A 26,481-nucleotide genomic window follows, 5' to 3' on the forward strand; every position below is an offset into this window, starting at 1 on the left:
TAAATTCAAGTTTTTATTTTTACAACATACTCCAATTCTGGCCTTTTACTTTAATCAAATCTGAAAATTTTTGTTTTTCAACTTCATTAGATTTATAAAAAAACATTCTCCCACATTACATTAAAGCATTCCTCATGTTTTATTTCCAGTGCTCCAGTGTTTAACAAATACAATCATTTTAATGTCTCTCTTAATTACCTCCTTCAAACACACATTGTCTAAAACCTGTCTAGGTCACAAAATAGGTTGATCCTGCAGTCACCTATGCAGACTCTGCTAAACTGTTCCAAATTTGGTATAAATTGCTGTTTTCTAGAGTATAAAATTAATGTTACAGAAACACTGTTCATCCTTTCCCACTGAGCCAATCTGGGTCAAGTTCTTCAATTAAAATTCTTCTTCTGCCTGTTTGCTGCGGGACTGCTTGAGCTGCTGTAGCCGCTCTATGGTTTCAGAAATCGTACGCTCTCCGTGTACCTTATTATCTCTTGTACGGATATTAACGGTGCCACTGGCTTTCTCTTTTTCACCAATAACTAAAACAAAAGACACAGAGCTTTGTTAGGTGGAAGGATTTTTATTGAACATTCCAACAGAAATGATCCTAGGGACCTAAAAGCCACCACGTAGCTTCCGATTCTTTAAAATGTTTAAATGAGCTATCAAGTCATGAAAAGACACATAGGAATCTTAAATGCATATTACTTGCTGAAAGAAGCCAATCTAGAAAGGCTACATACTGTATGATTCCAACTATATGACATTCCAGAAAAGGCAAAACCATGGAAATAGAAAAAAAAAATCTGGTTGCCTGTGGTTAGGCACAGAGAATGTTTTGTATGTGGAGCACAGAGAAGGGGGGGGAACCATAATGGTGGACACACGTCATTCTGTATTTGTCCAAACCCATAGAATGTACGAAACCAACAGTGAACACTGATGTAAACCGCGGATTTTGTAAGAAGTATACCAGTTTGGTGCAGGATGTCGGTAGTGAGGGGGGTTATGTCAGTTTTGGGCAAGAGGTTTACAGGATAACTTTGTCCTTTCTGCTCAATTTTGCTATGAACTGAAAGTGCTCTAAAAAATAAAACCCATTTAAGAAAAAAATAAATGTTCAGGTGACCATGTATAGTTGGGTGACCAATTTAAAAATCTTTTCATTTAAAAAAATCTATCACTTTACAATACTTCAAACCACTGTACTTACTGAGTCACTTAATCCAGCCAACTTAATAAAAACTTACCATATGAAGGGATAGCAGATAAAGGAAAGAAGATTTTTAAACTCTTAAAGATTATTTTTTTCACACAAAAATTTCCCTTTATTACAACAAATGAACAAACTTCATAGTGTAAAAGAATCTGGATTAGAGGGAACTAAACTAATGAAAACAATTCTCTTAAGTTTCAAGATTTCAACATTTTCTTAAGGTCTGGCAGGTTTTCTTTGGTAAGTTTCCTTTCTTACCTAGAATGAAGTTATACTGTGCTAGCTGCGCATTTCTGATCTTCTTATTCAACGTACAGCCCGGATCCAGATCAATGTCCACCGTGAATTTAGCATCATGGAACTGCTGCCGTACCTAGTTAAACAGATACAGAATTCTTCAGATCTAAAATAAGAATTACATTTTGATTTTAAATGATTTTAACATATGATTTGGATAGTCATGCAAATATTAAAAAAGGAGTGCTAACAGATATATTGAAGCATATATTATTAGTTTGTGACTTGGGACTGTATTTTCAAAAATTAAAATGATACGTTTTGCTCTTGTGAGAGGTAAATGCTTCAGAAAATCCTTAAAAATCAGAAATCAGGCAATCAGCTAAATTTAATCAGCTCTACAAAAGAAAAAAAAATCCTTTTGCAAACATATCTTAAATTCACTAAATAGCTGCCAAGAAGCAAACAGCTTATCAGTCTCCGTATTAACACACGATGATGGCTGTCCAGTCTAACACAGACTGTAGTGCTTCTGATCCCGTAAATAGGCAGCAAGCTGGTAACAGGAATTTGGCCGTTGCTGCCGTTTGTGTGAGCAACATTTAAAATAAAACATTGAAAGCACAAACAATAGGCCCAAAGCATCTTAATAGCTTCTTTTGTGTTTCTAGAGAATGGAATACAAACCGCCACAAAATTGTTTTAACACTAATTGTTTCTTTAATAATAACTATGTATGTATATGACTAAGCTAAACTAAGCTAAACAGAACTCTATAAGAAAAAAAAATAGAACTGTACAAGAATAATTTATGTAAAATAAAAGAAAAAATCAAGTTCAAGAAATACTAAAAAGTAGTTTTTTTACTTTTTGAAGAGGTACTTCCTTTTTGATTAAAAGCAAGTTTTTGTTTTTGTTTTTTAAAGACAGCGTGCAAGCAGGGGTGAGGGTTGGAGGGGCAGAGGGTGAGGGAAAGACAGAATCTTAAACAGACATGGGGCTCGATCTCGTGAACCTGAGGTCATGACCTGAGCCAAAATCAAGAGTTGGACACTTAACTCTGAGCCACCCAGGCGCCCCCAAAAGAAACTTTCTTAGATGAAGGAGCCAGAGGCAAAGATCAAATTGGAATTTCTTGAAATAAACTTACAGGAATCTAAAGTTGGCAATCTACATTAGAGATTATTATTCCATGCCTTTTTTTCTCCCCTCAAAAATACCAGTTCCATTTTACCATCTTAAGTTTTTGTATACTAAATAGTAAACAATGTTTTCAATATTTTTCCTTTCTAAAAAAAGCAACACTACATTAAATTTTATTAGTTGTAAGTTAAATTAAACTAGATTAAAATTTCCATCTACCTGACAACGAGTTACCACTAACAGGACAAAAAGATCTGAATAAACCATTTTCATTTTACTAATACGCTGTTATGTCTATGTGGTCATTAACCAATAGGGATTTTTGTTAAGTACGCAAATTTCAGAAAGGTCCACACACAGTTTAGTAAGAGTGCCAGAATAAGACTATACTTTCGACTGTAAGCTATTTTAAAGAACAAAGCCCCAGTGTTTTAGTTTCTTAACATGGGCCCTTGTGTGCACTACTCTGTAACTGCGGAACTGGAATGATAATCACAGGCTGTTTAGCACCTCTGGTCTCTAGTCATTAAGTATCAGTAGTAGTGCTCCCCTACCCCTGTCCAGTCAATATAACTAAAAACCCCACGCCCGCATAATTCCAAATGCCACCCCCACTGCTGATGGAACCAGGGGAAGTCCGTATTGTCACAGTCAAGAAATGAGTTATTTAATTACAGACCTTTCTCCTACCATGTGAGCTTTCATAATGCAAATAAGAGAAAGTACAATCAATTAACCATGGGACATAACTGATTTTCATCATTTATAACTAAAACTATTGTGTGCAGTAACAGAAATACAGTATGTCTGAATGGTTTGCTTTTCAGGTGGTCTAATGTTCATGAATATTTTTTAAAGACAGTTAAGACCTGAGTGCAATTTATTCTGATGATCTAGAAACTTGACAGTTTTGATGTTAAGATATTGTTCCCTGATATTCAGATCTGTTTTAACTAGCCAATTTATTACGTTTAGCTTGTAATTATGAAACAATGCTTATTTATAACATAACTTTTAATGATCTGAAATTCCTGAGTATGCAATTGTCCCTATCATAGAACAGAATGTTCTAGTCTTTAAGGTGTGAAGTATGAATGGATATTTACAAATCTGTTAGTAAGGTAGTTTTTTGGTGGGTAGGGCAAAACATGGATCTGGCATGCCATTAACCAAAAAAAAATTAACAAATAATTGAAGAAATTTACATTACAATATGAAACAAAATTATTTGAGTCAAAGAGCAGCTTAAACTGCATTATGTATCTGAAATTACGTATCATACTGGGCATTCAGTATTTCCTCATACTAAACATTAGAATATATGAGTATATAAAACATTATCCAAATTACATCTTCTGATCATGAAACATGTAGGAAAGTATCAAAGAGGTAATGTAAACTGTTCAGAAATAGTAACATTTCTCTATACCACAAGTGGCTTGATCTACCAAGGATATGTATATCTTACGAGATTTAAAAAACCAAGTGACAGTAAACTGAAAGAAAATTCGTATTTAAGGATTACCTTTTGGGCATATTCATCACACGTTGGTCCCACTGGAACTACCATTACCTGGCGAGGAGACAGCCAGAAGGGCCTTTAGAAGAAATTAAAAATATTTAATGTGAACTGGGGCCCTGTCCTAAACAAGGATGGCACATTTCTTAGTCTACTTTTCAGTATCTTTTCCTGAAATATGTAAGGGCCACTTTAAAAAACTCTCCCCCTGCCACTTATATCCAATAAAGACTAAAGGGAGGAGACTCAGGAGCAGAGAGGCAGTCTTCAATCAAGAAAATCCATAACTAAGGTTTGATTTACTAGGCGGATGGCGAAGCACATTGAGGGCAGGGACTATTCTTGCACATCAACATATCAGGAAACGGAACATCATGCGCCAGCTGCCACAGGGGCTGAAAAGAGCTGCATTTAGTGGTTCACTGTTCAACATTCTCTTATTAATCACTGTTCACGGGGGACATGGACCAGACCATGCCTTCCGTTATTCAAGATCCATTTTGCGGGATTCAGCGAATTGTAACTGATAATAACTGGTGATGATGTTTGATAAGAATGTGTTTTCACATTTTTTTTTTTTTAAAGGCAGACTGTGACCTGTAGCGCCTCATTTGATATGTCCAGAGTCTGGCAAGCCTGACCACCCTATGCTCCCCTATGTTTTCACTTCTTATTAAAAACAGACCATTTATAATTCTACCTGTGGAGTATTTCAGGTATCAAATCCTCCATATGCCGCAGACATTAGGACTAGAGCTTCTCTTAATCACCCCTCTAGTTTCAGTTGTTTTATTATAGGGAAAAGGAACTAAATCTCCCTCAACTGGCTTTTTCCCACTTATCACAGGTTTGACAGAGCGATGAGCTGAGGATCGCCCAGTCTCTAGAAACCATGTAGAAAATGTTTTCTATGTTCGATTTGATTTTGTGAAACAGAACTGAAAAGAGATGATCTCACTTCACTGACAAGTATGACAAACTCCCCTTTAAGACCGAACTAACCAAATTAGAAATAAAACTAAAATGACTACAATATATAAGACAGATTTACATTTTACAAAAGTTCTGCATCAATACAATTAATATGGCAGACTCTACAAAATGGGTGTTTTATAACCTTCTGTGACTTTCAACTGTCTTTACAAACTGTGGGCCCAGACAAAACTGCTTAAAAATAAAAGGGAAGTCATGTGCTCATATCCTGGCAAGAAAAGCATAATCTTGTAGGAACAAGACAAAATATGTTGATCAGTCTGGAGTCTATACTTTCAATTAAAAAAGTAATTGGGCTTCTAAAGGATGTCAAAATACTTGCTTATTATGACCAGCAATACTCAACAGCAATACTCAGACAAAAACATCAAAACCATATTAATCCCAAAACAACAGATGTGCTTCTTAGTATATAGAAACTCCTAGTTAGAAAGTATTATATAACATTCAAACAAATCAAGTTCTGAAATCAAAATAATTACTAATAATTACTCTTAAAGCAAAAATTGCAGTTTAGATTATGATTCCTCAGTGAACACTTGTCATTAATTACAAGTGACCAATCAGATCACTCTCCTTTTCTACTGCATAACTTAACTGGACAGCAGACATTTCTTCTAGTTAATTTACACTGCCCAGACAAAAACAATGACAAAAATTACCATTTGCCGCCAAAGTTTTCAGTGAGGATAGCAATCATTCTTTCCACTGACCCCAAGATGGCTCTATGGACAATCACTGGCCTTTTCTTATCATCACCATCATGGCTACATAGAAAAAAAAATTTGTTTTACTTTATATATTCTTTTATATTCCCCTAAAGACAAATACTCAGAGCAGACACCAGAAACTCACCTTACAAAAGTGAGATTAAATCTGATGGGCAACTGAAAATCCAGCTGGATTGTTGCACACTGGTGGTACCGACCAATTGCATCTTTAATCTGTATATCAATCTAAGAAGTAAAGACTGGGTTATTTTAAGATGCTGTCTATATTAAAGCTGAACTCAGTAGTTATAACGGGATTGGCTTTCTTTCTAACTTAAAGTATGTCTTCTTCACCCCAAAATAAAAATCACACTACTCAAATATACTTTCATACTGACCTTTGGACCATAAAAAGCTCCATCTCCAGGATTTAACTCCCACTTCTCACCAAATTCATTCAGACTGTTTTCAAGTTGCTAAGGATAAAGCAAAATGATTATTTTTGTTATCTGCAACTTCCCTTCTTCCAGCCTGATCTAAGGCTAAAACTATGCTAATTACTTTCACGAGTCCCTATTCTCTGTGTTAGAATTCTGTCTACCTTAACATACTCACGTACAAATCCCCTTTTCCGAGAAATAACTGACATACATCACTGTATAGGTTTAAGCAGTACAGCACAACGGTTTGATTTCCATATACTGTAAAATGATTACCACGTTAGATTCAGCGAATATCCATCTTCTCAGACAGACACAATAAAAAGAAAAGACAGAAGAAAAAAGAACATGTGTTCCCTGTGATGAGAACTCCCAGGATTTACTCTCCGACCAATCTTCCTGCGTATCACACATCAGAGTTCGCTACAGTCAAACGATGCATATCACGTCCCTGTTATCTGCTGTTCTCATGACTGGAAGTTTTTATCTTTGGACGACTTTCCTCCAATTCCCCCCCTTTTGTAAGTTACAGCTTGATGACTGAAAAAATACTCAACCATTTGTAATATAAAATCATCCATAAAAAAACTAGCTTGCTCAAACCTAGGAACCGTTTCAATTTTCTCTTGCTTTTAGCCATTTAAAGAGGTTTGGTTTCTTGGAACAAGTTCATTTCAGTCAAATAGTATTCAAGCATGCTGAAAAACAAAACTTACTTTCTCAGCTTGATTCCATACTTCAATATCTCCGAGGAATTTTTCTGGGCGAGTTGACAGGTTCAGTTTAAAAGAAAATCCAAACACGTTATACACCGTGCGTAGAAAATCCAAACAACCTTTTATTTCATCCTCAATCTTAAAAAAAAAAAAAAAAAAAAAAAAAAAGACAGTGGTAACGTTCCGTGACTTTTTTCACAATTCTTTCAAATTATTTTATCCCACAGAACCTCACAATACCTGTTCTATGGCACAGAATATGTGAGCATCATCCTGCTGGAATCTTCGTACCCGCGTGAGTCCTGTGAGTGCCCCCGACAGCTCATTCCTATGAAGTACCCCAAAATCGGCTATCCGCAGAGGCAACTCTCGCCAGGATCTTGGGCGATGATCAAACATAAGGCTGAAGAAAAAAGAAAATTAAAACCCACTGATATTTAATTTCACAAGCATAAAACTGCTTTTCTATTATACAAAAGGCTGTCCATACAAGAAACATTTCTCAAATTCTGGACTTCATACCACAATGTAAGCACTTACATGAATAAAACAGCAAATAAATTATAATACAACCATCCACAACTAAGTGAAAATAAAAACTGCTTCCCATGGGTCTGGAGTCAAATCCTTGTACTCAATATTTCCATGATTTGAGGACTGCCTTTAATGTTCATATTAAAAAAAAAATCTTAGCTCCATACTAATCATTTAATACACTGGAAACTAAAGACTGTGCTTTCTTGTCACTCCCCAAACTGTTTGAGTTCTGTCTGTCTGAAGGTGCTTCAGCAACTTTACAGAATCTGGAAAACTAAGAGCCAAACCTGGTTGGCTACCTGACTTATAACCCAGATCCCTTATGGAGATTCCTCTTACCCCTCACCGTCGAGGCCTTGCTGCTAGGAGCTGTAGATACCGAGCTACCGGCAGCCACAGCTCTCCCTAGGCTTCCCCCGAAGTCACTCTTCATCTAACTTTCAAGGATAGAAAGTGAAATAACTGCAAGGCAAGGAAGATCTCCCAAGGATGTCAATTCATTAGCAGGTTTTAAAAGAACATATTTAAGAAAAAGAAAAAATAATACATCTAGAGAATTGGCTATGTCCACATTCAGTCCCCCTCTTTTACATTCTGCCTGTTCGCTGCTATTACCCCACTGCCATTCTTGAATGTCTACATATCTGAGGATTGAACGGGGCACGAAAGATGTTATTATATCACAATAACGTGCATTTAAATACTCTTCTGATTCCACAATTTGTTTTAAACAAAAATTCTTTCAAAGGAGGGAGAGCAATCCAGGACCAACTGCAGCATGGGAAAATCTTTGACAGAAACTCAAAAGCTGTTGGATACCAGTGTCCAGGGCAGTTCATGGGTTTCAGAGCAAACAGCTCCTTCTCCACCTCAAAGGAGAACATGTTCTCGCTATAGTGCTGCCAGTGGCCCGACGTCATCCAGAGTCGGCTGTTGTAGATGTTTGGGGTGACCACCTCCTGGAATCCTCGTTTCCTATATTCGCTCTGTTAGAAAACAAACACGATACACATGTAAGAAACAGAGAAGTTCATACTTCTGGTGGGAGGAAAATTGAAAGAGCAGTTTTATACTATCCAGTAAAATTCAAGATGCATATGTGTTATAATCTAGAAATTCCACCTGGAGGTATATACCAAAGAGGAAACTCCTGCACACATACATAAGGAGGCCTATCAAAACAATGCCACTACTGTACGATCAGTAATATGAGAAAATTAGACATTACATCAGTGTCTACCACTAAAGGAATGGGCCTAGTGTGGTAAAGAACAGAATAAGTAACAAGTGAAAATAAACAGGATTTTTAAAATATTACGATTTTTTGCATTACAAAGACTGATACACATGAGACTTCACATATGTAAATTTCAACTACACAAACATAAATAATTTAGGGTATATATGTATGGGGTAGATATAAAATAACATGAATCCATGCTCACATCAAATAGTAGTTTCTTCTAGGAAAGGAGGGAAATGAATCAAAAGTGGTCCTAAAAGGGAGCTTTTTTTCTTTGTATGTATTACTTTGTTTAAATAAAAAATCTGAAGCAAATATAGCCCAATGCACGTGTGTGGTAAATCAGGTGGTGAGTATGCAGATGGTGGTGGTATTATTCCCTATAAACCTGAGTGAGCTTGAAAGACTTCGTATTTTATAAAGAATAAAAAAGCAATGTAAAGACCAACTTGTTTTTTTGAGGAAAATATAAATGGTCAAAGAGCATACACAGCTCCCACTTCAAGTTCACGAGCTTCTCTGTTGTGTACATACCCACGTATAAGGACAAAGTCATGTACTAGGAGGAAGGAATTTTGTTTTTTGTTTTTGTGGGGCTCGAACTCATGACTCTGAGATCAAGACCTGAGCTGAGATCAAGAGTCCAGATGCTTAACGGACAGCCACCCAGTTGCCCCAGGAGGAAGGAATTTTTAAAAAATTTTATGAAAATTCACACTTGCATTTTTATTCCTTTAAAATGTTTCTTCTCAAATACAAGATTATTTTTTCCTTTTAGCAGACCTTATTTAATATAATCAACTTATATCCTAAATTTACAGAAGAAAATAATGAATATGGTTTACCCTGATGAATTCAATAAGTGTATTATAAATGTATGCTCCCTTCGGCAGGAAAAAGCAACTTCCAGGGCTGAGTTCGTGAAAGAAATATAGTTCTTGGTCCTGAGTAAAAAGAGAAGCAAAAGAATGTTTATATATGCACGTAACATCAACATAAACCTCAGTGTTCCTGAGTTCAGAATACAACCATGATAGCTCATATTTTAATGTGTGCCATTCCCGAATCAAAGAAAACACTGTAACATTTCTGGTGTACAATTCAATAGTACAGAACTGCAGCTGATTTACAGCTTAGCCTTAAGTACATTCCCTGCCTGTTACATTCCTGAATCCAGTCAAGTTTACCCAAGAATGACCTGGAGCAGGGGTCTTAGTTCAACTATCCACAGTGGGAGCTCTCAGTTTTAATTTCCTCAAAGCTCTGAGATGTGAATACTGTTTCTTTTTTCTTTTTTTTATAAGTAAGAGCAGCAGGAAGGAGACCAGGAAAAGGACAGCGATAATGAAAGAGAAGATGCCGATGAAGTTGCCTGACTCTGGGTCTCAGTGAAAGCAGCACACCCTCCTACCCTACTGTCTGCCACTCCGCCAACAAATGCCCAAAATTCTCAGGGAGGGACCCCACCAACTGTTGGTGCTTCCTCACCAGTGGAATTTATTTCAGGCCATCGAGACAGCAGAGTAGGAGATGGCACAGAGTGAACACAATTTTAGAAAGGCATGTTTTATCAAACCTAATTTCTAGTTTAGAAAACATTGAGGGGTAGAGGGATAAAGAAAATGACACCACAGTATTCACTGGTGACTTGCTAGGTCACCTTGAGCAAAAAGTAGGTTAATTTTAAGGGAACCAGTTTCCACATCTTTAAAATAAGTCAGTGAGACCAGGAAATTTCCAAAGTCTCTCCCAGCTCTATGAAACACTGCTATGCTTCTTTCACAGGAAACTAGGTCATCAGTATTTGTTCTCAATAAAAGCAGTAGTTAAAATGAGTCTTTGGGTGGTACCGAGCACATCCTACAAAGATAATGTGGACAGTAAGCAATAAGTAAGATAACAATAAGGTAATCAGTAAGTAATTTCTGGATTATTTAGGACACAGCACAATAACTACTAGAAAGCTAGTCTCTTTTTAAAAGGAAATTCCTAGTACTTAATACAACTAAGTTGCAAATAAAAATACAGAAAATTCAGTCTAGAAACATTATTATTCTTTTTTAACATACCCTCCCAATTTTCCTATGATCTCGGTTTTTAGCTTCCTCTTGGAACTTCTCCCATTCTTTCAACATTTTAGGATCTGGGAATGAAATGCCATAAATTCTCTGGAGAGTCTCCATATCTGCTTTGCCTTCCCAGTATGTGGAGGAATTCTGAAAACAAAGATTAACCATGAAACAATATTCAAATCTGTTAATATCTCACTTATTTTGAACTAGATGTTATTTCTTATAGTGGTCTATGAATCAAATTCATAGTACTCCTTATGACAAGAAAAATGGTATAAAAAGTGCACACCTACTAAGCATCTCACAGTTGCTCTGAAGCCCGGCTAGAGTACAAAGCAGGCTGTTTAATTCCCTCAAAAATACCTCCCTCTCAATTACCCACTGAAACCACAACTCCACAAAGATGAGATGCAAAGGCAGCTCCCACAAGATGATTAAGTAAACACGGAAAGTAAACCAACAAAAAATATCTTGAAATGACCCAATTTATTCTTATAATTTGAAGTGCATTTGAATAAACACCCATGAAATATTTATGAACTGGCGAAAACTGGCAGGACTAGTTTGGTTAAAAGGCACAAAGTAATTACTACTTTAGACAAACACAGGGCAAAAGCACATACTAATAGTAAGTTCCAAAGCTCTTAGAACCATGACTGGGTGATTTCTGGGAATCCCCTAAAGCTCCCTCCCCATGTGCGCTGGTGATGAATGCTAACTCAGTCCCTGCTTCAGACTTTCAGTTAAAAGAGACAAGTGACACAGAGCAATCAATAGCATGAGAAAAAAAATCCATCCCTACGTTTGCAACAGAAAAATAGGCAGAAAAAGAAACCAACAGAAGTTTAAACACATACCCATACTAGAGAAATACATTCATATAGTCTTTAAAGTTACATTGCTTACTTTGTGTATTTTCAAAGTCTTAATTTTGCCAGTGTGTCTGACATGAGGACCCCGACAGAGATCTATCAAGGGGCCACACCTAGAGATAAAAAGAAAGGTAGTTTAACAAAGACTTAAAATGACATATACACCAGTTAGTTACATTTAATGACATTTGACATTCTTACCTATAGACTGTGGTAGTTGGAGTATTCACTTTTTCATTCAGTATCCGGCATTTGAACTTATTGTACTAAAAATAGGAAAAATTGTTTTTTAAAAAACCCTCCCTTTAATTTTTATCTCTAAATATTACAGCTAAAATATAACTCAAAATACATCTTATCAAAGCACTGTAGGAAAATAAACATGTCAATACTTCATGTTCTAAAAACAGTTACATTTTTCTAAAGAAAAGAACAGGCTTCAACTTAATACACTAAACCCCCGTGTGACAACTTCAAGTAACATTACAGAGGATACAGAAGTGCAGGCCGTATGTTACAGCTCAATTTACCTTAAACATTTCTAGTAAAGTTTCTTTCTTTACTTCCAGTCTTTCAAAAGCTTGTTTTTCTTTAATGATTTTCTTACATAAAGCCTCCAAAGAAGAAAAATCATTGCTGGACACACCCCTGAAGGAAAAGGAAGTACAATTAATCTCTTTTCATTCTATTCTACTCACATAGAAGCTTAGAGGATTACTTCTTTAAAAAAATGTGAGAGTTTCAGTATAAAAAAATAGACCCTCCTGTCACAATTTTAAACTAAATATTATTTTTATATTTTATATTTTCAGTGGCTTCTACCTTGGTCATCATGGAGACTGTCTCACTAGTGAATCCTCCCTCCACCAACTCTGTGACTGGCTTCATTTTATTTCCCAACATACCTTAGGGCTCTACCTCCATCGATCTATAACAGAGCCCTTGTAAGTTACTAGCACTTCACTGGTTACTACAACACTTCAAGATTGTTTGTTTTAAAGATTTTTATTATTTATTTGACAGAGAAGAGAGAGAGAGAGAGTGTGTGTGAATGCACAAGCAGGGGGAGTGGGAGAGGGAGAAGCAGGCTCCCATGCTGGGACCCTGGGATCATGACCCGAGCAGAAGGCAGGTGCTTAACTGACTGAGCCACCCAGGTGCCCCACCACTTGAAGTGTTGATAGTGGAAATATGTGGTGATTATTAAGCAGTAAGCTTGTTATCATTCCTTCCTTATTGAGAACTCTTTAAAAATGATGTATGGACTCTGAGTAATTCAGAATTTACTTATTTTTTATTCAGTTACATAACTTACCCTTCTTCAAGGTACATATCATAATAGAATCCATTTTCTATTGGTGGACCATAACATAAACACCCACCATAGACTCTTTCCATGGCTTCACCCATTATGTGAGCACTTGAATGCCAATATACCTGAAAATGCAAAGAAAAATGGGATGGTCTGAGTTTGAGCATTTATACTGTAAATTAATAAAGCTGCCTTGAAAAAGATACATAAAATTCACTATAAATAAACCCAAGACATGAAAAATCTAAATTTACAAAGGTATAAACTTTGGTGTGATTCTATGCAGAGCCAAAACAATTTAAGAGGGTTTCATTACTAAGTTGCATTTGTACTTAGAGATCGTCTGGTTTAGTTGTTTCCAAACTAATTAAATTCAAATTAGCATCATTAATTAAAAGGGATGGATTCTGTTCCCTGAAAACAACTGCCACTCACGTGACTGTCTTACTGACTGTAATGACCCAGGGTCTTTTGAGACAATGTGTCTATATCCCACATTCCATGTGCTATGCTGGGGCCCTTACTGAGATGTGGGACATTACTTAAGAATTACACTCTTTTTCCTTATTGGCTGCAAACAACTAAGGTGCTTTAACTTATCCCTACAACTCATTTATAAAACACAAGGACAAACAGATGGACACTGAAATCTGATGGCAGCACAGCTGACCCTTGAACAATGCAGGGGTTAGGGATGCTGACCTTCCATGGAATCAAAGACCTTAGTATAACTCATGACTCTCCAAAAACCTAACTAGTAGTAGCCTACTACTGAACAGAAGCCTTATTGATAACATAGTCAACTGACACATTTTTGTATGGTATATACATTACATACTGTATTCTTACAATAAAGTAAGCTAGAGAAGAAAGGTATTAAGAAAATCATATGGAAAAGACATCTACTTTATCAAAAAATACTTACAGATATTTATTTATAGAAAAACAATCTCTATATTAGTAGACCTGCACAGTTCAAACTCATATTGTTCAGGGGTCATCTATACTTGTTTTTTTTTTTTTTTTAAGATTTTTTTAAATTTATTTATTGGACAGAGAGAGAGAGACAGTCAGCAAGAGAGGGAACACAAGCAGGGGGAGTGGGAGAGGAGGAAGCAGGCTCCCAGTAGAGGAGCCCGATGCGGGGCTCGATCCCAGGACCCTGGGATCAGGCCCTGAGCCAAAGGCAGACACTTAATGACTGAGCCACCCAGGCGCCCCTATACTTGGTTTTTAAGGTGGTCAGATGAGTCAGAATATACCCAAAGCTATATTTTCAAGATTTGTAAGGTACCAAAATGATTTTTTTTAAATTTTCATTAAAAAAACTTAAGGAATACAGAATACATCTGAAAACCACTGATACACATACATAAGTAAACTATCATAATAAAACAAATCTTTATATGGTATACTATCATGGAGAAATAAGAAGAAAACCTTGCCATCAAATGCAGGCTGATTTTTATAGTGCTTTCAAGCAGATTGGCATTTTAAGATGAGGAAAATATGGAAATTAATTGTCCAATAGGGATAGTAGTTTAAAGAAACGTTCAATTTTACTTGTAAAATCTATACATCTTGCTTAAGTGTTGACTGACAGGGTAGAAGCAATTTTTACTTGCTTCGCCAATTTTTAATAAAAATTTAAAAATTTCCCAGAACATTTTTCTCACTGAAGTATCCAGTAATGAAAATAAATTTACTCAAGTTCACTTCTTAAATACACAAGGCAAGCTCTTTTGTGCTGCTTCCCTAAATGAAAGATAAAATGAAGATTTCAAATATGACAGTGAAACACCAATAAACTCTAAACCCACTGACAGTGGGAGCAGACAGAGACTGGAAATGTGAACCTTTATCTTGAAATTCAGTGACTACTAAATAAAAACTTACCGCTTGAGCTTCCTCATCCTCAAATTGGAGAAGCTCCAAGGTACAATCTTCCTCCAGAGGACGGTCTAGGTCCCAAACAACTTGATTCACTTTAGCAATAACGGTGTTGCCAGCCAGGCCTTGACTTAAAAAATATACACACAAGCATATATATAAACAAAAGAATGTAAAAAAGAATCTTCTGTAGTACAACACTTAATCTGAGAACAAGAATAGGAAAATAAACACTATATATATTCTATATTAACACTACATATATTACTTATATATATTATAGCTTTCTGAAATAAAATGGAAAAAGCAACAATCCCCCAAAATATACCCAAGTATAACTAGACGATCTCAAAAATCTGGAACATTATTATTTTACATTCAATGCCTCTTATTTAAGCAGACACAACTGTGATAAACAATTTTCTGTGGTTTGATTAATCTTCTCATTTCTCCAAATAAAGTGTTCCACAAAGCCAAGCTATTTAGACTCCAAAAAAGAAAAAGAGGGGCTACTAAGTAACTCCTCTGCTCTTCCTCCTACTTGAAATCTGTGATAGATCTCTTCTGTGAGGTAATGCTAACCACAGAATAAATTCTGTAAATGCCTAAGATAGTATGTTTTTTAACAAGCATATAAGTAAAAAAAAAAAAAAAAGGACTATTCAATAAAACTTGTTTATAATATGGATTTAAAAAGTCATCTACAGAGTGTCTGGGTGGCTCAGTCGGTTAAGCGTCTGCCTTCGGCTCAGGTCATGATCCCAAAGTCCTGGGATCGAGTGCCACACTGGGCTTCTTGCTCAGCAGGGAGCGTGCTTCTCCCTCTGCCTGATGCTGCTTGTGCTCTTTCTTGCTCTGACAAATAAATAAATAAAATCTTAAAAAAATATATAAAAAGGTAAAAAGTCATCTACACACACAGCACAGAGTAAACAATATAAACTATCGCCAAGTGATTAAGACCACACTATCAGACCACACCAAGTGTAAGAGCCACAGAAATTTTGAGGACTGGAAAGTAGCACACAGGTCAGATTAGTCTGGACAGGCTCTGATGATATAGTAATGAGGGGCTGAAGGATGAGAAGACCTGGACAGGAAGAAAAGGAGAGGAGATGGCACTCTGGACGAGGGAGATGTGAGTTAAGAAAGGTTTGGAAAGCTGCGTGTTTAGAAAGCTAAGATGAATCAGATTATAGGTCTCAATGTGTAGCTAGAGAAGTGACAGTCTGTAATAGCCTAGACAACTCAACAAAAGCAGACAACGCTCGACACTATGAAGGAAAAGTTTACAGTCTCTGTACTGTTAGTCTTAAATAAATCTACCACCTGAAGGCTTCAGCTGGCTAGACTTGCAGTGGTGGATGGCTCTCTTCTTACTCTTTATAAGTACATCTAAGCACAAACAACCTTCCCCACTTAAGGATCAGGACAGAACTAACAGAAGGCAAACAATAAATTCCTTTCCCATTTTCAAATTCACTGAATTTCCCACAGATTACATCTAATGCTTTCTTTCCTTCTTAGGTCATATAAAGCCAATAAAATGAAAAAAATATACACATTTCATAAGACATACATGGATGTGGCAGAGAGAAATGTAATTTATAATACTGGTGTAAAAGTTTTCAGATTAAAGAATTGACCAAAAGGTGACTAATATTCTCTATATTCTTTGGAAAGAAAATGGTTTTTTCTCTCAGGGTCCAAAATGGTGCCTTGAGATGCTAACAGCAGAGTTACTTTGAAAATGTAGATATGCACAGACCATATTAGATTATTTCAATTTTCCAAAGAGGGATAAAGTATCTAAACTTTCAGATTTAAAACAAAACAAAACTTCAAAGAAAAACCTTTTGAAGCAAATGGAGCACGCCTTCTTTTTTCTTCCCTTTTGTATTCACAACTGATCATTCAAACCTTTCAACAGTCTGTTACTCATGCTGTAATTTTTCACTCAACAGCAAGAATTCATTCTGGACTTTTGTAAAAATGTCATAAAGCACCCTCACTTTCGGATCAATGCCTTCTGTAAATTTCTGTAGTTCTAATTGATTATTTGATAAAACTACAATGTAATCTGGAGGACAACATTGCAGAATGTCAAGAAAAAGTTCCTGGACTAATAGAGGCTTGAATTTTAATACCAACACAGCTACAATCTCAGTGTGCAACAATGGAGGAATATCTTCATCAAAATGCCCATGAAATTTACCTCTAAAATGAAAGGTTGAACTTATATTTAGAGGTCTATCCAGTTATTCATGATCTCACATGGAAAGCTGCTTGATATTACAATTTCCTTCTTACTTCCTCTGGAGTAAGATAGAAGTACCTTAGGCAGTGGTCAAATTAACTGAAACACTCCATTTTCTTTGTAAAAAGTACTAACTAGTGTCCATAGCACAATAAGGATTCATGGCTCATTAGGCCTACGGCTTCTACACTCACCAGCTGCATAGTGGGCTTACTGCTAAGCAGCTAGGTTGGTTCCCAAACCTCTTCATGTACTTGCTCTTTTAGGCCTTAGGTTCAACAGTATGAAATTGATGATAATCAACCATGTCACATGGTGATTGCAGGTGGTCCAAATCAACATATAATGAAATAGTAAAAATAAACAGAAATAATTATATATAGGGTGAAGGACATAGTGAATAAATATATATTTACATGTTTTAAATTAAAATGTTTAAGACAGAAGTGGGCAAACTTTTTCTGTAAAGGGCTAGATAAATATTTCAGACTGGGCCACACATGGTCTCTGTCACATCTTAGATTTCTTGTTTTTCTTCAAACCATTTAAGAACCATGCTTAGCTCTTGGGCTGTACTAAAGTAGGCTATGACCACAGTTTGCCAACACCTGGTATTAGATGTGTGCATCAGTTTATGCTTTCCCATCTTTCTCATTTCCTAGTAACAGCTATTAATCCCAATTATATCAGAGTAAGAAAGCCTGACTCTACTACAAAGTATGCATCTAATTCTGTTGTTTCTTCCCAACCAAGTTTTAAGATCAGACATGGTCCTTTGGATTTATAAAAATAGTATATTATTTTCATGTGTCATATATTAGCTTCTTAACTTCCCCATGTGAGATGTTCTACCTTCATTTTTAACTTCAAAACAGACATTTAAGTCAAAATAGGTGAAACACTGTCTACTTGGTTTTGTGATATTTACAATCAAAGTAGAAGAACTAATAATATAAAATCCTTTGTAAGATAAGATCAGGAGATAATGCTAAGTGAAATAAGTCAAGCAGAGAAAGACAATTATCATATGGTTTCTCTCATCTATGGAACATAAGAACTAGGAAGATCGGTAGGAGAAGAAAGGGATAAAGTAAGGGGGGGGTAATCAGAAGGGGGAATGAAGCATGAGAGACTATGGACTCTGAGAAACAAACTGAGGGCAGCTTCAGAGGGGAGGGGGGTGGGGGAATGGGATAGGCTGGTGATGGGTAGTAGGGAGGGCACGTATTGCATGGTGCACTGCGTGTTATGCACAACTAATGAATCATCGAACTTCACATCAAAAACCGGGGATGTACTGTATGGTGACTAACATAATAAAAAAATATTATTATAATAAAAAAATAATAATAAAGTAAAAAAAAATCCTTTGTAAGATAAGACCAAAGAGGACTCTCTCGAAAATTAACTTTGATTTTTTTTTAAGGAACTTTTTAAGGTTTTTTTTTTTTTTAAGATTTTATTTATTTATTTATTTATTTTTAAAGATTTTATTTATTTATTTGACAGAGACAGCCAGCGAGAGAGGGAACACAAGCAGGGGGAGTGGGAGAGGAGAAGCAGGCTCTTAGCGGAGGAACCTGACGTGGGACTCGATCCCAGAACGCTGGGATCACGCCCTGAGCTGAAGGCAGATGCTTAATGACTGCGTCACCCAGGCGCCCCAAAGATTTTATTTATTTGACAGAGAAACAGCCAGTGAGAGAGGGAACACAAGCAGGGGGAGTGGGAGAGGAAGAAGCAGGCTCCCAGCGGAGGAGCCTGATGCGGGGCTCAATCCCAGGACTCTGGGATCACGCCCTGAGCCGAAGGCAGACGCTTAACGACTGAGCCACCCAGGCGCCCCTTTTTTTAAGATTTTATTTCTTTATCTGACAAAAAGAAAAAGAGAGAGCGCACACGCACATGCACACACAAGCAAGGGGAGCAGTAGGCAGAGAGAGGAGGAGAAGCAGGCTTCCCGCCAAGCAGGGAGCCAGACTCGGGGCTCAATCCCAGGACCCTGGGATCATGACCTGAGCAGAAGGCAGACACTTAACCAATTGAGCCACCCAGGTGCCCCTTAACTTTGAATCTTGAGTATAGAGCTCCATATCATTTTGATTTCTTTAAATCCCAAGTAGTATAAATTAAACATTAAAAACACAAACTGTAACATAAAAATATTATGACGATAAAACCTGACAAGATAATAAGGGAAAAAAAAGTTTAGTTACAAATAATAGATGGTCAAGATAGGTGTAGCTTATACCTAATTCCATAAGCAATTTGATATGGTGTAGTTTTCCAGGACTCTGCATTGACCTGTTTACCATCAGGCAGAGTAACTTTGATCGGCTTGCTATCTTTTTCTGCCTTCTCTGCCAGAATGGAATCATGCTCTGCTTTTAGTTTATTATACATCTCAAGACGTGTGTTAATATACTCAGGCCAAGGATTCAACTGCAAGACAACAAATGAGAAAATAAATCATCAGTAAATACTTGCTTTCCTCTTTAGAAAAAGGAAAGAAATAATAAAAACAGACAATACAAAAATTATGATTACTAATTCAATATGGTAAATGGATTGCCCAAATCACCAAGCACTGGCTTAATCTTGTCCTAAATTAAGGTAAGAAAAGGAATTAAATGCTTTCTTCTTACAATTTTCATTATAAGACTTTTTTTTAAAAAACAGAAAAATATAAATAACAATAGACACGTGGGCTGTCAATTATCTTAAATGGACAATTATTACCATTTGCTATTTGCGTAAGGTGATTTTTTTCCTCTTAAGACGTTCTCTGAAGGCCTTTTCTAACTAAACGACACATACAGCTATAAACAATACTAGAAATACAATGGCTTTTCCATTTTGTTTCAATCTTGTTCAAGGGATGGTCTGTGCAGCTGGTCAGACTATATGTTCACTTACAATTCTTAACAAACCAATTACAAACTTATTTGACTTAAGGGCTCCCATTCAAGGAAAATTCCTTCCAAATTCAAAGAGAAGAATTAATACCTGCACACTGCCCTTAGAAGGGAGGAAAAACAAGTACACAGGCGATGGGAGCACGGAGAAGGAGGAAAGGTCTTGGACAGCTCACTGTGAACTTTTTCCAGACAGATCATTTAAGGCACATATGGTCACATCTTGTACTTAAGAAAGGGTGCTTTAATTGCACCTTTTGTTTTCTCTTTGTAGGGTAATGCTCAAGCTGTGATGGAATAACACTGTACTAAAGCATGAAAAACAGATGAGGAAACATACACGTTTTTCTATTTCCTTGTAAATTTTAAAATTCACAATCAACAACTTCCCCCACAATTACAGTGGACTATAATGGACAAAACCTAAGAGAAATGGTTAGGTAAGGCTGTAAGCAACACTTAGTTCTTGATCACCTACCAACTGACCCTTCAGTAAAAGAAAGCACTAGAAATTTAGCAACGTGGCATTAACAAGAGCAGCTCTGTAAAGCCAGTTTACGGTGCTACAGGACACTTCTACAAAGCTGCTCCTTTGTGCTTCTGCATCCTGGGAGTTTTCTAAGAAGTCTCTAATAAAATGCAATGACTAAAGCAAAAACTGAAGCATGGTTCACAGCAGTTCAACTTCAAAAATAAAGTGGGAAGACGAGCTTAACTGCCTCCTAAAGCAGAATACCCAGAAAGCGGGCTGATTGTGGACTGACTTTTTGAAATGCCTTCTTCTCCTAGTGTAAGCGGGTGGGGGTGGGGGTGGACTCTAAGCATTTTCTTTACAACTGAGAGGCCTCAAGGAGATCTATTTGGCTCAAAACCAAATCCTAGTGGCAAGTCCTCATGGAAACAGTGTGACGGGTCAAGGAATTGGGCCCTCTTTGGTTTCTGTTGCATTCAGTGTAAGCTTAAACATCAAGTCTCTACCTCTTACTATTTCATTGAATGAAATGATCAGACAGCTGGCATCCAATCTGGCAACTGAGTAATTACCAATCCCCTTCTTTCCAACTTTTTTTCTCTGATTTTCATATCTAGTCCCACAGATTACCTTACAATTGTACTTCGATGCTGTTTTCCTTTTTCAATAATAAACAGCTGCAAATCTTCTTCCCCCCTCAGACTTTCCATTCCAATTCTTCTCCCTGAAGTGTTCCATCTAGTGCCATGTAAACCATTACAATGTTACACAGAATAAGTCTGAGAGAGTTCCAGCCGCCTATCAATCTTTGATAAGAGGGCTCTAAAATATTCACCTCTGCTCGGCCTCCGTCTCCAGATCCTTCTTTGTTCTTCTTCTTGCCTCCTTCCTTTCGCTTCTCCTCCCCAGCACCTACCTATATAAGCAAAGAAGAAATAAGATTTTATATTTTACTTAATTTGACACCCCTTCATGCTGCACCCAGAAGAGTTCTGAGGATATTAATTTAGCATGTATTTTAAAAGGGGGGGGGTGGGGAGTAAATCTGATTTTGAAAGACTAAAAAAGTTCACCACTGTCAAAGACAAATTAACAACTTGCAAAAAGGGCAAGTCTTCAAAAAGTAGAGAGGAGTTACTTGATAACATTCAAGTCCTCAGATTTCGTTTTTTTGCTTGTCCTATGATTCTCGCTTCCAGTTTGCCTGGACATATACTCAGTATATGGCTACAAAAAAGCATGCAATTTATTCAGCAGTAGTATTTGCAGAAAAAAAAATCAATGTAATATATATCCATCCATTCTACAAGTACTACTGAGACACTGTGCTCATAGGATTTTGTTAAAACCTAGGAAAGAAGCAAACATAAGACCCAATCCCTACAATGTGCAAACTTAATCTCTCCAGGGAAACTGAGGCACACACATGTGAGAAACTCCCAAAGGAGGAAAGAACACAGCTGCAGCACTATGATTAGATGTTAAATAAGTTAGGACAACTGACTTTAAAGGATGAAGATTTCAACAGACTGGATTTTGAGAATGGAGGAAACTGTTGGAAATGTTGAGAGAATGAAAAAAAGATGAGAGAGAGAATGACAAAACCAGGCTGACTAAAACAGATTGTTTTAGAAAATCATGTCAGTTAAGACAGACTAGACAGAAGCAAACACTAAAGGTTATGTAGTTACGATAAGGAATGTGGTCTTTAATTAGAAGTACATGAAGTCATAGAAAGTAAGTCGTGTGCAAAAAGGCAACCAGTATAGAGCTGGTCTATACTGGTGGTTGTCAACCAGAAGAAATTTTGCCCCTAGAGGATACCTGGCAATGTCAGCGGACACTGGCTGTCACAACTGGGGGGTGCAACTGGCATATAGTGGGTAGAGACCAAGGATGTTATTAAACATCCCACAATGCACAGGTCAGCCTCCCCAAACAAAGAATTATCCAGTCCACAAGGTCAAGAAACCATGAAATGCATTGTGGGATACTGTGAAGAGTATCTTCACAGAAATGAATTCCTTACTTCACTCTCAGACAGAAACATCCTAAAGCAGATGGCACTACAAAAAGTTTTACAATGTACAAAGTTCCCCCACAAACAATCGCATCTTATTCTTGGCAACCCTGTGAGATTGACATTATTATCATTCCCATTTTACACACACAATTAAATTGGAAAAAGCTAGATGATTTCTCTAGGTTCACACATTAAGTCACAGGAAAGATGCCCATCCAGGTGCTGACAGTGGTCCACTCTAAGGAGGGAAATGATCATCAGCAGTGAAGGAGTTTTGAAGGCAGAACAGGGAATAAGAAGGGGGGACTATAATAGTTTCCCATATGTTTGTGGTCTTTAGACTTTTTTCAAACACTTTTATTGAGGTATTTTCCAACACCATACACTTCACCCATATAAAGTATACAATTCAATGGTTTTTAATGTATTCATTCAACTATCACCAAGATCAATTTTAAAACATTTCATCACCCCAAAAGGAAACACTGTACCCATTAGCAGCCACTCCACTTTTCCTTCCCCCGCAGACCCTGACAACCACTAACCTACTTTGTCTCTATCTTTTTGCCTGTTCCGGGCACTTCACAGAAATGGAAGCATACAATATGTGGTCATCTGTGACTGTTTCTTTCATTTAGCATGGTTTTAAGATCATTCCTGTTACATACACCAGTATTTCATTCTTTCTTTATTGACAAATAATATTCCATTATTTATTTATCCATTTAACAGTTGGACATGTTGAAATGTATTACTTGTATAATTTAAAAAACAAACTAAATAAAAAAATATATGACTTCTGATTTCAAGCTGAGCTAAAACTTCTCCCACTCTGGGATTCTGGGTTTCATAAATCTTTCAGGGTCATTTATAGTCAATAGATAAAAAATGAACATAACGTCGGGGCGCCTGGCTGGCTCAGTCGTTAAGCGTCTGCCTTCGGCTCAGGGCGTGATCCCGGCGTTCTGGGATCGAGACTCACGTCAGGCTCCTCCGCTGGGAGCCTGCTTCTTTCTCCCCCACTCCCCCTGCCTGTGTTCCCTCTCTCGCTGGCTGTCTCTATCAAATAAATAAATAAAATCTTAAAAAAAAAATGAGCATAATGTAAGCCCATTCTAATCAATAAAGTACTAACCAATAGAGTTATAATATTATATGCCTTTGCTCTACTACAGAAATGACGTAACTAGTCAAGTACCTTTGGTAAGAGGAGGGATGCAAATTAATTGCAGGTGTGTGCAGGTTTAAAATGGAAAAAGAATGAGATATTTCTACTTTTCTGATTATATGTTTTTGATTCTAGTCATATGGATATTTCCCAAATGAACAGTAGTAGTGGAAAAGAAGGAGAAAATTAACAGAAAGGTTTTCTGTGTTCTAAATACCTCTGTTTTTTTTTTTTTTTTTTTAAACAAATGAGAATACAGACCCAAGGAGGGTAAAGTATTTTGCCTATCTGTATACAGCTAGTAAGTAAGTAATAGAGTCAGGACACTAAAACAGGTTTCTCTAGAACCCTGAACTCTGTTCCATCTTTACTACTACAATTAGGAAGATGTTGGGGAGCTGTTCTCTATTTCCAATGAAAACAGAACAAAAATACGTGAGTGTATGCATCATGTATTTATGTATAAGCAATCTACAACTTCAACCCAAAAGTTGGAACACAGATGGGACTGTGAAAGGAAGCTACAGAATGACCTTCCTGAGGGATACTTAGCAGTTGAAGGAAAAGTACCTACAGAGTGTAGTTTAATTAAATTCAACTCCAGAGACTGGGACAGCTGGGATAGGTATGTCCTGAAGTCCAATAGTTTGATGTAGTATCCGTCTCTGACTCATTTCTAGGCAGGGGACAGGAGGCAGGACAGCACCAGAGCTGTAAGTATTGGTTACAGAATATTGGGTTTGAGCAAGATACTTACTTGTTCTTTGCCTGTTTCCTCATGTGTATAATGAGGATAACAGAACCTACTTCATAGCTATTATAAGGACTGAAAAAGTGGAGTTAATGCATGTAATGCATAAAATAGTACTAGACCCACAGTTAGCATTCAATAAATATTAGGTATTGCATAATTATTATTATAGAAGAAAGAACTCATGTATTTGTTAGCTCTACATGCTCTACAATTAAGAATGGCATAACATAATACTTGTGGACATGGAAAGCTGTTGACTATAGACTATTAAGCAAAAAAAGTAAACAAGTTACAAAACAATAAAGATACTATTTTTAAGTGAAAAAATACAAACGGAGAAAAGTTTATGGATAGGCACCATTTATCACCTTAAATCTGATCTATACAGTTTAGAATGTGCACATACGCATTTTCTCCATTCTATTCCTGAGTTAGAGGATATCTTCATTTTACTGATGAGAAAATTGTGGCTTCTATGAGAGTTATCCTGTCAGAGAGGCTGCTTTAGTTGAAGACATCACCAGTTCTCACTTGGACTACTGCAACAGCCTCCTGCTTGTGGCCTCACCTCTTTCCAAAACACTGTCCATCCCAATGCCAGAATGATCTTTAAAACTACAATCCACATCTATCATTTTCCTGCTTAAAAAACTTTCACCTGTAGAATACAATTTCAAGTATCCCTGATATCCTCCTAAGAGCTGTAGCTCCCCCGTTCAGGCTGATCCCTTGCAAGCAACCTCGCAGACACTTCTGGGTGTGCCTTTCCACTGCCCTTGCTACCCTTACCTGGGAAGCACTGCCCTGCCTGGTTTACCAGGTGAACTTAGACTCATACTTCCTAACCAAACTCAAAGGAGCCCTGCCCAAGCAGAGTCAGGCGCTCCCTCTTTCTGTACTCCCACAGGGCTGATCACACTGCACAATGACTGTCTTCCTGCCTCACACACTAAGCTGTGAAGTCCTCAATGTCAGCACTAGGTCCTTTTCACCTGCTTAGCTTCATCTTCCAGCAGTGCTTGGCAAAATGAATACCTCACATTTGCTGATCATAAAAAAAAAAAAAAAAAAAAAAAACAAAAACAAAACAAAAAAACCTCTCATCCTGGTGGTGTGAAAGTGACCTGGGAGTTGCTCCTAAGGAATGGATAACACCAAAATGAAAGTTCCAAAAATGAAATGATCAGCATGTGTGAATGTGATAAGGAATGTCTAGAGCACCAGGCAGGGGAAGTGTGTAACCTCTCTAAGGTTTGACAACTGGGGTCACCGGGCCTCTACCGCTTACTTATTATAAACCACCCAAACTTGGGTAAGTTGGGTCAGATCTCCGGGACTCGGTTTTCCCTTCCTTAAACTGAAGTTCTTTACCCCTACAGGGTTTTAGGATTAAATGAGGTTCTGCAATGTTCTTCCCGCCTAAGGTGAAAAAAAAATATTACTCTGTTAAGTCCCGAGTCCTAGATTCTAATTCTGTCTCGGCTTCTAATTAGATGTCTGGCTTTAAGCTAGTCTACCTCACATTGGGTTTCAGTTTCTTCATCTGAGACGATGGACCTAGAGATGACCTGCAAGGCCCCGCCCTACTTTGTAAATGCACATTCTCTCCCCAAAAGAAATCGTCCAGGAGCTCCACCGTCCCCCTCGGGTCCCTCCGCCCCACACCGCCCGAGCCGCTTCCTTCTTTCCGCCTGGTTGGGCACCGTGGACACCAAGCAGAGCCCCAGCCTGCCTCCGGGTCCCACTCAGTTCGCTCACCGACTTCTCCTCGCCTCCCATCTTCCCTGAAGGACTCCTGTCCTTCTCTTCCGACATCAACAAACCACGAAGGGAAGACGAAACCCAAAAGCAACTCTCTGGAAGAGAGGTGAGCGGAGGCCACTTAATGCGGGCTGGGGCCCCGGGAACACTGCGCTTGCGCCACGTGTCCCGGAAAAGACCAGCTGATGCAATCGGAAAGCGCCCAAGCCCCGCCTCCCATTCCGTTGGGAGAAC

General features: G+C 37.5%; 1 protein-coding gene across 1 annotated transcript; it reads right to left on the minus strand.

The window, feature by feature from the left end:
• Positions 1-26,421, minus strand: TARS1 (threonyl-tRNA synthetase 1). Its single transcript, XM_045787202.2, has 19 exons — positions 26,245-26,421; positions 21,377-21,457; positions 19,406-19,596; positions 14,904-15,027; positions 13,011-13,132; positions 12,226-12,343; positions 11,897-11,961; positions 11,730-11,808; positions 10,821-10,967; positions 9,597-9,695; positions 8,328-8,494; positions 7,212-7,374; positions 6,972-7,109; positions 6,214-6,291; positions 5,961-6,061; positions 5,768-5,872; positions 4,119-4,191; positions 1,472-1,586; positions 1-536 (listed from the first exon to the last, which is right to left on the minus strand). Exons 1-19 carry the CDS (start codon positions 26,299-26,301, stop codon positions 388-390), a joined length of 2,172 nt encoding a protein of 723 aa, XP_045643158.2. The 5' UTR covers positions 26,302-26,421; the 3' UTR covers positions 1-387.
• Between the last annotated feature and the right edge of the window lie 60 nt (positions 26,422-26,481).

The sequence above is a fragment of the Ursus americanus genome, chromosome 15 (assembly GCF_024610735.1).
Source record: "Ursus americanus isolate L20-20 chromosome 15, mUrsAme1.1.p, whole genome shotgun sequence".
Taxonomy (NCBI): Eukaryota; Metazoa; Chordata; class Mammalia; order Carnivora; family Ursidae; genus Ursus; species Ursus americanus.

Coding starts and splice junctions, on each gene's coding strand:
- TARS1 (XM_045787202.2), bottom strand. CDS start 26,301: ATGTCGGAAGAGAAGGACAGGAGTCCTTCAGGGAAGATGGGAGGCGAG. Junction 12,344..13,010: donor GATATGTACCTTGAAGAAGG/GTAAGTTATGTA, acceptor CTTTTCCTTCAG/GGGTGTGTCCAGCAATGATT. Junction 4,192..5,767: donor GAAAACTTTGGCGGCAAATG/GTAATTTTTGTC, acceptor TTTCTTCTAAAG/GCCCTTCTGGCTGTCTCCTC.